The sequence below is a fragment of the Watersipora subatra genome, chromosome 5 (genome assembly GCF_963576615.1).
Source record: "Watersipora subatra chromosome 5, tzWatSuba1.1, whole genome shotgun sequence".
NCBI classification, from domain to species: Eukaryota; Metazoa; Bryozoa; class Gymnolaemata; order Cheilostomatida; family Watersiporidae; genus Watersipora; species Watersipora subatra.
Window position 1 is genome coordinate 62,919,169 of NC_088712.1, and position 15,147 is coordinate 62,934,315.

A 15,147-nucleotide genomic window follows, 5' to 3' on the forward strand; every position below is an offset into this window, starting at 1 on the left:
TACGATCTATTTGTTGCAAGGTTGTACAATATGCTCCGAAACATCTTCTATATGATCTATCTGTTGCAAGGTTGTAGAATACGCTTCGAAACATCTTCTATAGTCTATCTGTTGCAAGGTTGTACAATATGCTCCGAAACATCTTCTATGATCTATCTGTTGCAAGGTTGTACAATATGCTTCGAAACATCTTCTATGATCTATTTGTTGCAAGGTTGTACAATATGCTCCGAAACATCTTCTATGATCTATTTGTTGCAAGGTTGTACAATATGCTCCGAAACATCTTCTATGATCTATCTGTTGCAGGGTTGTAGAATACGCTTCGAAACATCTTCTATAGTCTATCTGTTGCAAGGTTGTAGAATATGCTTCGAAACATCTTCTATGATCTATCTGTTGCAAGGTTGTAGAATATGCTCCGAAACATCTTCTATGATCTATCTGTTGCAAGGCTGTACAATATGGTTCGAAACATCTTCTATGATCTATCTGTTGCAAGGTTGTAGAATATGCTCCAAAACATCTTCTATAGTTTTGAATATAGCAATTAGAAAATATTTAAACTGTTGATAAAGTAGGGCATTTTCACACTTTTCAAAGTTTTACTGTTGATGAATCGTAAAATGTTATCGCAAAACTCAGCTAACCGCTTTGCTAAATGATGGAGACCATTCGCTATGTTCCAAATTCTTGCTTTCCATATTCATCTCAGCTTTGGTAAAGAAGGTAAGGAAAATATTTTGAAATGTGATATATTATCTTTAAAAAGATTTAGATGTAAAATAAGCGTATCTTTACAGTAACGTGAAAAATGCTTAAAACATAGAGCTCAAGTTTATCACTGAATGAGTGTATTAACTGTGGAGCTTTGTGGTTGTTGATTAAGTTGAGTTTGAGCAGAATAAACTTTGATAGCGTTTTGCATTGATTTCCTTTTCTACGACTTTCAACCAGTGCCTATCCAGGGCACTAGCTGAGTGTCTGGTAGAGCAGCTTTAAGTAAAACGCTTTGTGCTGGCCTATTATAAAATTGCAGTATGGTTCAGGTGGAGACAGCATCTTACATAAGCTGTTATAGGTGTCAAGGATTATCACTATGTTTTCATGACGTGCATGATTTGCAAATTTGCGCCAATCCGCAAGTTAACTGCATCATAGAAACGGCATAAATCCGCAAGCTAAGCGAGTTTTGGGATGTGCAAAACTATATCGAATCCATCAAGCTTGCAAATAATGGAAACAGCCCTTGTAAATGATGTGCATTAAAATACCGTGCCAACTATTCAATTTTAAACATTTTCAAAACTTCTGATGTCCTTTCTCGATTGAGTTTCACGCATTTGTGTGACTAACACGTGCGTCGCTAACTGCGTTGCTAAATATGTAATTGTAGCGTACAATTCATTTTTTTTCAGCAAGCGTCGGAGTCGATTCGCATCATGCAAATCTCCATTGAAACACCTAATTTGGGCGGTAACACAGCTAGCGCACAACTCCAAATCTACATGATGCGCTTGATGCGTGTCATGGAAACTTAGTGAGTACACACAGTTCATAGGAGCTGATAGCTAAACGCAATTTGTTACTATAATAGGAGTTGTGCCCTTTTGTCTGTCCAAAGCCACGCTAAAAGCTTTAGAAAATAAAATCGCCTCACGTGAGAATCAAACTCTTATGTTCCATTATGGAGTCAGTCACGCTACCAACTGTGCCACTTTTCAAAATTTGAGAATGCTTGTGCACATAGTTATTACACCTGAAGAGTTATTGTAGTGCACGAGACTGCCAGGGTATTGGTAGGGACAGTATTGAAGAGCAATTTAAGCAAGAAGTAAGCAAATCATTTAAAGCCTCCAACCTATACCTTAAGTTCTCATGCTCAAGCCGCGCGGCTTGTGCTCAAAACCAGATGATTCACGAAAGAAAAAATAATCCTCCAACAAGCCGCGTATGCCCACAAGCCGCATATGCCCACAGACCGCGGCTAATGACCGAGGTTTTGTCGTCCTTGACCCCTTCAGAAGCGAAAGTGTTGAGAAGGGTTTCGTTATACCCAGTACTCTTGAATAAGAAAACAGGCTACATCAGCACATGTGAAAAGAATTTTCTTTTACTTTCAAGTTCGAATTAAAATTTCTAAACCCTTGCATCAACAACTTTTTGTCATGTCTCAGCTAAATTTTTATTGCGCTGTTAGAGGGCTTCACGTTTATGGAAATATGCGGTCAGGAATGAAACGGTTTTAATGACCTACGACTGTGGTGAGTTAAATTCTTCGTTAGTCTAAAGTATTCCATAAACATGACCCTGAAAATAAACGAGTAGGTCGCCAAAATCCCGTACATAAAAGTGTATCATGACTGGGGTTCTAAGGTTATAGCGCGGAACTGAGCAGAGACCACATTTATCGAGAAGCTGCCCTAAGCCTCACGTAAGTTTTAAAAACTTGGATTTAGCCGCGGCTTATTACCTTGAACCAGAAGCCGCGCTCGACGACAAGTCGCGCGTCTTGAGCATAAAGACTTACGGTACACAATTTTAAGAGTAGCTAATGTTTAAGCTATAAACTGCCCATACAATAATAGAACCTTGTTGGCACTAGAAATTGCTGGTGCAGCTACAGCTCCATCCGTCATTAAATTGCAAACACCAACATTCACTGAAAGCCAAGAAGAAGAAAACTAGCACACTCTCTCAGTCACACCTGATCGAATTCATCAGCTACCATTGTCTAAATCATAGATTCAGTGAATCATAGCGCAAGCTAAATGATGCATGAACATTCTTTCCTCTTGAGCCAACAGAGATATCAGCTTGTTTTTATTTTTAAATTGTGTGTAATACTTCAACAAAAACATAACTATTTTGATATCAGTATCAGTTAATTATTAACTATATAGGACTTACTTGAGGCACACAAAATGGTGGATAAATTGTTTACTTTCTTGTGAAGAATTGTCCAAATTATTCAATACAAATGAGACAACACTGTAGAAATAATCTATCGTATTGACCTCATTCATTTAAAAGGATTTTGCACAAAATTGTAGAAGATTTTGTCCGAAAGTATCAGTATTTTTCTATTATTTGCAACTTTTTTATGACCAAGATGATCTGACCACCAGGATGTTTTAAGATTAAAATCAACAAAACTTTATCGCGGCAAAAATCTGGAGGAAAAAAGTTGTGTGCACAATGATGTCACTAGTTGTTATTGTTGTAATAGTTGATATCAGCTATTGAGTTCAAGTTGAAATGTTACGCGCTTTTCTATTCTGTCTGTCTCTTTGCAATTATAGAGATCATAATTGGCTGCCAAGGTGTTTTTGGACAGATGCCATTGCTAATGCTGCCTATGTTAAAAATAGATTACCCATTAAGGCTACTAGTAAAACTCCTTATGAGCTGTGGTACAAGCGCAGACCTGACATTAGTCACCTTAGGGTGTTTGGATGCGCAGCAGCGTTTGCCCATATTCCAAATCAGCTAAGAAGCAAACTTGATATCAAATCCGAGTGCATGATCTGCATTGGATATAGCGAGAAGCAAGGGGTATAGGCTGTACAACCCCACAACTGATACAGTAGTGGTGCGTCATGACATTGTGTTTGATGAGTCAAAGTTAGGGCTGCCCAGTCAAACTGATCTATCTGATCAATCACAGTCACGTGCTGTAGATGCTAGCTTAGACACAATTGAAAATGGCACTGGAAATTCAACGACGCAATCCCCCCCAAGTTAAAATTGCATTTTATGTTTCTACTCAATTTTATATCTAGTCTGACTTGCATACCTACTATATCACTATATATCAAGCGATTACTGGTGCAGCAAAGGTAATCATGTCTCAATATGATTATCTTTTATTTGTCAATTATACATCTTTGCATATTTACTCTTGTCTTTTGTCTATGCAGCCTGCTCTTTGCAATTATCAAATATTTTAATGTGTTCTTATCAACCATACAAGTGTGTTCGTGCACCATGTCTTTACATTTTATTATATATGTCGAGCCATGAAGTATCATTTTATATTAATCTTACATGTAATCTTTTGCAATCCGTATAGTGTTGTGAAATCTTATTTTAGATTTTACGGTGTTGTTGGTGATTACGCATAAATACATGCTAATAATTCATCAACTCAGCAGCGATTTCAATTCAAGTCCATCAATCGAATCTTGGTGATTAGCATAGCGAGACTTGCTACAGTTTGATCATAATACATTTCCTTACAAATTTGGTTACAGTTTGTTTCGATTTTTCCTTGAATGCATGTATTGCTCATTGTAATAATGTAATATACTTGTATTATCCATTAGAATAAGGCATAACAGTAGCAGGAAATGTAATCATGAGAGGTGTTTTTCTTGTTTACATTTTGACCGAGATGTGACGTCATTAAGAGTCTAGCAAAAGTCAAAACTTATTGAGACATCTGCCGGTTGAAGATTCTCCTAGAGTAAGAAATGACAACATGTAGCAGTTAAAACTAACCCTATTGTCTATCTTATGACTGTAGGTGCATCGGACAATGGCGGACATAATTATAATAGTTTTACCTATTACCTATTATAGTAGTACCTACCTAGCCTAGTGGTTGTGATCACATGACCTGCAAACAACAGGCTGGGGTTGAATGCCCAACTAGGCCACTGGGGGTAACAGGAATGGAATTTATCCATAAATTACTTTCTGCAACTAGACATGTCATCAATCAAAGAGTTTCTCTTGTCATTTGTCTCAGAAATAATCAACTAAAGTCACAGAACCATTATTAGTACAACACGCTCTTATTAAAAAACACGCTAAGCCTCTGCTTGCAATAAGCTAAGCAGACATCATACTTGATATTTCAGGAATTGCCCACACAATATTATTGTAATTCATGCGTACTTAAATAGAACTATGGCTATTTGCGATAAGCTCTGAACATACACATACCACTGATAAATCTACACAGATGTTTTTAGCAATGGTTTGAACACCTGGCTAACCTAAAACTTTTCCAAGGTCTCCTAAAACAATATCCATGTAGCTTTCCCTAAAATAGAATACAAAAAGTGAGTACCTAAAAAAAGGTGATGGACTTTGTAGACAGCTGCATTTTCTGTATTCAGGCTATTTTATAATAAGTTCCACATGTTTTTTTTTAAATAAAGCTGTTAATTAAGATTAAATTCTTATTTATTTTCTACTTTGAATGCTTTGACTAAAATGGCTAAGTTAGCAGCTGTCAAAGAAACGCCATCTAGGCATACATTACTAAAACTGTCCGATAAACGGATAACTCTATATATCAGTCTGTTATTTGAAACAAGCTGCTCATGTCTACTCTTTCTGTTTCATAGACCATCTCATTTTGAGAGGAGTTGCCCGCTTATGTAAGTTCAGGCCTTGGCTATTTTAATATCTATATTTGCACAAGTCATCATATATATAAAATCAACTACACCACTTTCTGGTACCTCAGGAATCCATCGTTTTTTTGGCGTCATCAAGTCGTTTGCACATGCGCTCGTTCACGAAAAAGCCGCCATTTTTGTAGAAAACAATCATTTTTCTTTGATTTATTAGTACTTTTAAGTGTTGTTTTGATACTATAATAAAAAATTGCAAACAAAAACATCGTTTTCAAATTATCATTGCATAAGCTTCGTATTTCTAACGAAAAAATTGTCTATAAAGATGGCCGACAACGATAAAATGACGTCACGAAAAAACGAAGGATAGTAAATACGGTATTTGCTGTTGTGAGTTTTACTTACGCATTTGAAAGAGTTGCAAGAGTATGTTCGAGCCTTATAAATAAGACTTACAGTTTCTTGTTAATATTTGGAGTTCATATAAAATTAAATATTTAGGTTTAGCTTAATTTAGTTCTGCATCCTGACAATCCGTGAGTTGAAATTGTTAGATTAATGCAATCCTTCTTAATTTTTTGGCTCTAAAATGCACAAATAATAATAACCACAAAAATAATAAATTCTACATTAATTAGCTCGTCATACATTCAATCGTTTTAGCTCAAGTTGGGTTTGGCTGTTATTGGCCAGCTTTGTAGTTTCTCAGACAAGCCTGTTGATTGCTCACGAGTACCAAAGATAAAAACATACATGTACAGTAATACTTCAACTTACGAGTGCTCCAACTTACGAGAAACTTGAGATACGAGCCAGCTTTCAAGCAAGTTTTAGCACTAACATACGAGCCATGTTTGAGATACGAGCACTTGAGTCAGTTGCCAAGTATGCCGGAGGTGTTTTATGAGAACAGCATAACTCTGTATTTTTCAACTGCTCAGGTTATACTGTTGTACCGTGTTTTTTGTGCACGATTTTCTGCGCAGAATTATGTGAATTAAACGTACTGTGCGTAGACCGAAAGTTTGCCAGTAAAATGAAAGATAATACAAAGAAAAAGCAAATGATAACAATTGATATTAAACGGAAAAAATATTGAAAAATATGCGAAATGTGTATGCGTTATTGAGCTAGCTCGGCAATATGACAGAAATACATTCATAATTATCAAACAGAAGGATTTTATTCAGGGCATTTAGTTCGCAAAAGGACTAACCATAGTTTTAAAACGGTGCAGCGATCTTCACGACCGCTGATGGCATTGGACAAACAATTGGCCGGTGACAGCGTAACTGAAACGATGCTATGTGAAAAGACCGGCGCTATCTATCCAAACTGTTTAATAGACATTCGGACAAGCTGGCTAGTAGTCGTGCATTAACCATTTGTGACAACACCTGTGGTCGTCCTAATCGCAACATGTTGCAAGGGCGACAAAGGCAAACGTCCTTAGATAGGTTTATTTTAAAATGGTCGGCTAGTCGTGAAAGCGAATAAAAAGAAAACATTTCTCGCTAACCAGCGAGAAACCTCAAACTATGAACGCCGAAGAAATTTTAATTACGTTTAGTTGAAAATGAAAGTTTGCTTTTAGGTTTGCTTCTAAATTTGTCTTTTAACACTTTGATAAAATCCAAATTTATCAAAGTCAAATGTTGTAACGAAGGATAACTTATATCTCCCTCCCTGGCAAATGCGAGTGTTAACTGCTATTGTATGTATTTAATTTTACATTTTAATTAATCACATTTCCTTGCATTATTTTTTTTTGTTGCTTTTTGAAAGCATGTAGTACGTAAGGACAATAACTAACATGTTCTTTCTGTTACAATATCTTGTTTTGAGTGTTTTATTTGCTTTTTTAGAGTATGGAAACCAATAAATATATATTTAATTGTTCTATATATAAATAAATTGCACCAACATGCGAGTAAATTGACATACGAGCTCAGTCTCGGAACGCATTAAGCTCGTAAGTTGAAGTATGACTGTATCATACAATAATTGGTAGGACAGTAAGCATTTGTGAAGTTGTATGCTCAACTAGAAAATTGAAGTAATCCTGTGTGTGTTGATTTCAACAATGTTTTAACAACACAGTTATTACCTACTCTTTAGGTAACTCAGGGCAGATCTAATTAAAATACTTTAGAAAACTTCAAATTTGTTTGTTATGAAGAAGACGTTCAGTTACTATAGCTTAAAAAGATTAACACTCGTAACAACATGCAACTCCACGCTTACCATCAACAAACCCAAGTTATCATGTCTTCTCTTGCGTCAAAACCAATACAAAAAGATTAATTATATATCCTAAAACTGTGCTTTGAATCCAAATACTTTTGTGAACGTAATCATCTACATTTATAAGTAAAAAATATCAGAAATACCTTCAATGCTGCAGTGATGTAGGTTCATCCCCTCCATGACTTCTTAATGTATACCATGATCATATATTGCCATAATAATATTATGTTACCCTAATCATATATTACCCTAATAATATATTGCCATAATAGTATTGTATTGGAAGTAATTAATGGGTACAGTTTGAGTTGGCCAAACATAATAAAACATAGTTAGTATACACGTAGCGTAGTGTGTATCATATATGTGTCATCGCTACTAATGCATTTTTTGTGTGACCACAAACAGCCAGTTTTTATTATGCCAAGTGGTTGTTTGTTTCTTCCTCAGTTTTTCAGCTGTAACTGAACCAATAAGTCAGCCATTTTTCTAATACCTATCTTAACTTGGATTGCAAAGAATCATATACAATTATGTAGCATCAAAAGCTGTAAGTACTTAAATAATGTCAAATTCTATCAGTAACTTGTCTTTTTCTTGATAAATGCTTTAGTATACTGTGTAATTGCTCTTTGTATACAATTCTGATAAGATTGCTGTGAAATGTTAGCTCAACTTTCATTACTTTTAATACTTTCATTTTAGAACCTCTTTATTCCAACTGTGTCAGTGGGCACTTGTTTTGTGTAAACACTCCAAAAGACCAGTAATTTTTTGTAAGTAAGATTAATGTTTTAATTTGTGAAATTTTAACTTGAGTCATAAAGTAAAACCATAATTCATTTATTTGCTGCAATCCATAATGTAAAAAGTTTGTTTCCGTTTGTATAACAATTCAATACTGCTTTCTTACAGCACGGTTTTCTTAATAATAAAAGAAGTAGCACACTTTATGAGAGGACCAGTTGATCTATTACTATATGGTTTTCTGGATGTACCAGTACAAGTATACACATCTATAATCTGTTAGTCCAGTTTGTAATACTTGCATAAATTCTTCAAAACGTGAAAGTGTTTTTGTTAAAAATCGTTGGCTTGACAGATTAATGAATGAGTTATCTCATCTGGAACTACCTGAAGGAGGAAGTGACTCTTTACAGACATTCAATTCTGCTTAAACTAGCTGCAGCTCCCTCTTTAGTCTCAAAAGATTTTATCTATGCATAGCTCTATTTTGTTGTGTGCTCAGCAATTAATGTTTTTAGTCAATAAAATGCTTTTGAGTTTTTAGAAGTCCTGATAGTTTGAAAGAAGAGAAGCTTTTGTTGGTTTGACACTCTTAGGCTACTACTTTTAACTAGCATAACAATGCAAAAGTCGGTTATGAAACACCCTAGTTTAGCATCAATTGAATGTGGCACTAAAAAGTTCAAGACTCTCCTATGAAAACTTATTTTTTCACATACATGCTCTGATGTTTTGTTTTGAAAATAGGACAAATTCAATGAAATATGTTTAGAACTTCTCCTGCTTAATTTTAAAGGCGTCAAAAATTGTAGGTTCTGATGTAGGACTTGTGCAACTTTCAGAGCTCGCAAAACTAAACTATGTCATTTTGTTCTGGGCTTTTGGTCTCACATTAAAACCAACCAGTAATTACCTAATGGCAAAGATCAGGCAGCTGAGAATGCTGACTGAGAACTTTGGACACACTTGGGTAAGTCTTGTCAGCTCCTGGAGCTATACATGCTGAGATAAAATAAAAATTAGATGGAGCAGGTTAAAAATAAAGCTTGAGTGAATTATCATACCACAACTTTTAGCTTTCAATGATAAACTTACTTAGTTGTTTTGTAGATTTTATCAAAATTATCAACATATTTTTATCATTCGCGATTGTTTTGGATGTTTGAGGTGATTTGACTGCCAGGATGTTTTCTAGAATAAAATCGATAAAACTTGATTGCAATTGAAACAGTCAAAAAAAATATGTGAAAAATGATGTCACTAGTGGTTATCGTTGGGATAGTTGATACCGCCTATCGCGTTCAAAGCAAGCGCTAGGTATCTTTATTTTGTTCGTCTCTTGGCAATTCAAAACATCATAATAGCACTTTTGAGTGATCTGAGTGCTCTAGTCTGCTATCAAGTTCTAGCAATTTTAATCTACATGTAGAAACATCTCAGCAATCAGATCACCTCAAACATCAAAAACGATCTCAAATGATAAAAAAACACTAGTACTTTCTGATAAAATTTTCAAAAGTTTTGTATAAATTCATATTCAATGAATGCCTGAAAGATAAAGTAGCAGTCTTACTCAGAGTAAACAAAAAGAGTCTTAATGAGACCTGATCTTAACATTCTACAGCGGTCGGCAAACTTATGTCACTGAGTATATGCTGTTGATTAAAAGATCTTCTCATATTTTATCTCATCTCCGAGTACATAAATCTACACATCATTTCAAAAAGTGAAGTCTAATCTTTCCATCTAATTAAATAAAATGTTTTGGTCTTTGACGACAAAGATTTACAGGCTGAACCGAGCTTTCATCTGAAAACCGTGCAAACTTGTCAATCCTAGCTTATCTCAAAAACATTCTTCGAAGTTTTATAATCAGCTCCAAGTACTGTTGTACTACGCAGAAGAAACCCCTGAAGATTTTAGCTACTATGCTGAAACATTTCAAAGCAAAAAGTTAGCTATAGATTTGGGCCATATAGATTTGTCAGGTTTTTGTTATAGCAAAACAATAGAGTTGAAATATATTAAGTTTTGATCGCATATTTGAGCTGCTCATAAGTTGGGTAAAAAATTACAATGTATATACAAGAAAAGTTGCAAAATTTTGGTTATTTTCACCACAGAAACATTAAATGAAACATAACATATGTCATATTGTTTAGGGGGTTATTATACATTTGCACACCACTGTAAACAATTCACAAACACTCGTGTAACTAAAATTTAGTAAGGAGTGCGAGATGATCACACATATATGAACCAGCAACAGATTAACTCATTGATATTCCTTCAAGTAGAATCTGTTGAGCATTCTGTGCTTTCTATTTATAAATTAAAAAGTAGAAATTGTTTACTCTTTCAAAATGTCATTAGGAGAAGAGGAGACACCTACTTATGAAAAGCAGTATTTGATCTCTACATGTATTTCAACTCAAATAGAAATTGTCTCAACCAACATCTTAAAAATCATTTTGACTAAGCAATTAGTGAACAGACAATTAACAGCTGAAAAGTTCTATGAAATGATAAACCTACTACTACAATGACCTCTCACGTTACCAGAAAAACATTCAAGCCTATTGTACCTGTTCTTTTAAAGTTTCACTGGCGCAAAATCTGTTTGCTTACACTGACACACTCGTGGAGTACTGGCTCATTATAATACATGTATAGAACAATAGTCTGCTTGCCTGTATGCTTCATACACTCTCCTTGATGCCATTGATTTCATTCATAATGAACAAGCTATAGAGACGTTTAATAGACAAGAGAAACCAGTTGAGTTTGACGCTACCGACTAGTATGTATAGAAACAGGTGGAGACGCTGGATTCTTGCTGCATTCGTTGTGGGTGTTCCGATCTTTTGGCTGCTGCAGTCATCAGACAAGATAAATGAACCGCTTGAAAAACTGATGACAAAGCTAGGCATGTCTTGTCAGGTAGACTACATCAGGTCACTCAATGGCACTAAAACTCCTACTAAGAAGATAATATTCTACATGGGAGACTTGTGGGAAGGAATGGGAAGTATTCTGCAGTTTGATGACTGCGAATATCCTAACTGCATCTTTCAAACTTGTTATGACACCCGTTACATACCATTTGCCGATGCAGTCGTATTTGCTCACGATTCAAGACACGTTACTGTCAAGCAGCCGGCAGCAGTGCGACAAAGGCAGCTCTGGTTTGTCTATGGTGTAGAGTCACCAGCGTATGAACATTATAGATGGAGTAAGTCAATCAATGAATTCAACGGAACTATGACATATTTACAAAGCTCCATACCTAGTCGATTTCCTTACGGTTTCACTATTCCTAAAGCGGTTAACACTTCATCGGTAGTAAATTACGCTGCAGGTAAAACTAAAGGCGCTTACGCGTACGTGTCAAACTGTAATTCAAAGTTTTATGATAGACTAAAAGTGATGAAGGAACTTTCTAAATACATTGAAGTGGATATCTATGGAGGCTGTACAGGCAAGAGACCCTGCCCGAGTAGATTCGATGCAGAATGTGAGGCTAAACTCCACTCTCAGTATAGATTCTACCTAGCATTTGAGAACTCACTATGCACAGAATATATCACAGAGAAGTTCTACAAGTCGCTACAATCAGAAGGATTTTATGTTCCCGTTGCACTCGGTGGTCTAGCTATAAAAGAATATGAGCGGATAGCTCCACCGAACTCATTTATCCATGTTTATAATTTCTCATCCATAGAGAAACTAGGAAAATACCTCAAGCACCTGATGACAGATGACGCTGCCTATAACAGGTACCACGAATGGCGCAACTATTACACTATCTCAATGCTTGCTTCAAAAAAGACTATTTGTGACTTTTGTAAAACCATTCACCACCCGGAATCTCTAGAAAAAACTAGAAATATAAACTTTGCCGATGAGTTCAACAAACCGAGCAACTGTAAAACATTTGGATAGCCTGTGAACCTGTGTTTGTAGTGAATTGCTAGTCTAGCTAGTTAGGTGTTTGTGTTAACTATGGAGTACAGACTGGTGTAATTTGCTAAATGCAAAATTTTGTTTTTAACGAAGTTTTCCATCGTGAGTGTTTTTTGCATTATAAATTTGTTATAAACAACTGACATTTAGATATTTTAAAATAATAATGTGATGATCACAGCAATACCAAAAAGATTCTGTTTAAGTGTCACCATTTTATGACAGTTTTAAAACAAAATATTACATGTCAACTCTCCGGCTTCTTGCTTTTAATCTAGCTCTAGTCCGCTCTGCTAATTCTAGCTGTCAATACGCTCAGCCAATGTGCGAGGATGCAATCAAACTTTTGTATTCCAAGAACCTTTACACTAGGATCACAGGCTTTAAAAGCTGAAGTTTAGGTATTAGAATACCTGGCATCTGGCTTCATACAGTAAGAATGTTTGCAAGTACTTGATGCTACTGTTCATTGCCTGTCTCTAATACTCACAGCTGCCCCTAGTGCTAATTACAGTCTCTAGGACAAGTTTTACATTTTTAATATTGAACAGATATTTATAGCAACAAGGTGTAAGCAAGTAGTGATGAAATACTAGCATATCGTTTACGGATGCATTCTTGCTGCTCTGTGCACCCCCCAAATCTATTAAAGAACCACACTGGTCAAAAGTGCAGCTATGGCACTAACTTACCTAAATTAATCTACACACTTACACAACCCTGATCTGGTTATCGTACTTAAAAACATCTTAAAAAACTTTGTTTGCTAATTAAAATGCTTTATAAAAAATTGCTTTTTACGGGTCTCAAACACATGACTTTTATCTCAGTTGGCTGCTAATCTATCACCTGGATTCATCAACCGCTTTCCAAAAATTGTGGATTATTCTTTTTTATAAGAGCGGTGTCCCAAGACATTAACAAATTATCATGTGAGGGAAGACTTATACGAGCAGACTGCGAGGGCTCCATGCATTACCTATTTATTTTTGACCTATATAGTACGCAGGCCTACTTCGAGCAATTCTGTGTTCAGTTTGTTTTAGTTGTGTTCAGTCATATTAGAATTTTCATTTTTCATATGAATGTGTCACGATCTGATTAGGAACTTAAAGGTCAACTTGCAACAAAATTCACATTACAGTTATTTGGTATCGAAAGGTTCGCCATGTCTTACTCTGTTGTGCTGTAGGTGCAAAATATGTGGGAATGTGATTACAAGCTCCTAAAAGCTAAAAAATGAACAGTTAAAAAACGTCTGTAGGTTAGAATCCCTTTATTTTGATGATGTACTCAACTCGACATGATTATTGTTTTGACACATGATGTTATTTTGTGAAATTAAAAGCCAATAAAAAGCTCAATGCAAAACGTCTCGTAACACTAGTTTATGACAAACACTTCGGGTTTTATCAGAAAGCCCTTATCAAATATAGATGCTCGCTACTTTACAGTTTCATTTCAGCCTGGTCTAATCATCTAGTCATAATCTGGTCATGTGACCCATATTTCCTTGCCAAATGGCACGAACAAGTTCTGCAGCATTTTTCGACCATCACAGGTGACCAACAGGGTTCTCATTTTTATCAGAAGAAGTTATGCATCCCTTCAAGCTGAGGTTAAAAATTAAACTTATTTTTAGACTAGCTTTTGAGATATCAGTGCTCAAAGTGACAGCATTACAATGATAATGAAAAAGACGCGTAAGAACAATAGACATGGTTTTATTGAATGTGTGAATTATATTTGAGAAATTATTTCGACGAATGAGGTTGCATGAAAGTGTAAACAGAATCACATCAAACACATTTAACTACGTCACATTTGAGCCATTTTGAGAGGGATCCCAACCTACGATCGTTTTCATGATGGCTGCGATTAACTGCTCAGTTTTTAGCTTTTAATAGCTTTTAATCACATTTCCATATATTTGGCACCTACAACACAATGGAGTAAGACATGGTAAAACTTTTGATAACAAATAACTGTAATGTGAATTGTGTTGCAAGTCAACCTTTAAGAAAAATTGTCCTCAATAAATTCATTTGTTGATTGTTGTCGTGACAACAGCGTAGTGATCGGCTTAGAAAGGGAAAATAATCCTGAGCAAAACTAGAGTTGCTGCTAGATACTTTTTAAAGCGCTGGCCTTTTTGATTAGCGCAACTGAGACACTTAGACTCTTTTATTTTAGTATACAAATATAATTTAAACATAATATGTATATAAATATAATTTAAGAAGTTCTGTAGAACTGACGTAAAAAAATTTGAAGTATATGTATTTACTTTCTTATGGCAGCTGTCAAAAAGTTGTTATAAGTTGACGGAACATGGAAAATCTGGTTCCTATGCATTTGAAAGTTTGTTCCTACAGCAAAGGGTAGTACATGTAAGTGCTAGAGCTTTCTGTATGGTGTCAAACACATTGGTTGATCAATAAACTATAGCCATTCTCTGGTTATATTACATCGGTCTAGATCTCTGGCTGACTTTTCCCTAAGAAGGAAAAAATAGAGAATGGATGTCAATAGTAGTCGTAGCTTTTGTGAAGATTAGGCTGAGCTTTACAATATGAAAGCTTTATTCTTCCGAGTGATGATTTTTCTTCAAGTGGGCACTGACTAGAACTTGTGTTGTAGAACTGAATCTTCAACTTATCATCATTTGGCTGAATCTAGAAAAACGAAAAAAGATTCAGTTTTTAGCAGTATAAATATGTTTGCAATTATTTTTATGTTAGCATACTTCGTGCAATCATAAGAGCTCTTCTTGATGAGTTTTTGTTTCCCTATAGATGTATGACACTGTTGATAACTTCAAACT

General features: G+C 35.4%; 1 protein-coding gene across 1 annotated transcript; it reads left to right on the top strand.

Annotated features, from left to right (window-relative positions):
• The first annotated feature begins 11,162 nt into the window (after positions 1-11,162).
• LOC137397575 (alpha-(1,3)-fucosyltransferase fut-1-like) lies at positions 11,163-12,381 on the top strand. Its single transcript, XM_068083867.1, has one exon. The coding sequence runs from the start codon at positions 11,163-11,165 to the stop codon at positions 12,300-12,302; it is 1,140 nt and encodes a 379-aa protein (XP_067939968.1). The 3' UTR covers positions 12,303-12,381.
• Positions 12,382-15,147: the final 2,766 nt, after the last annotated feature.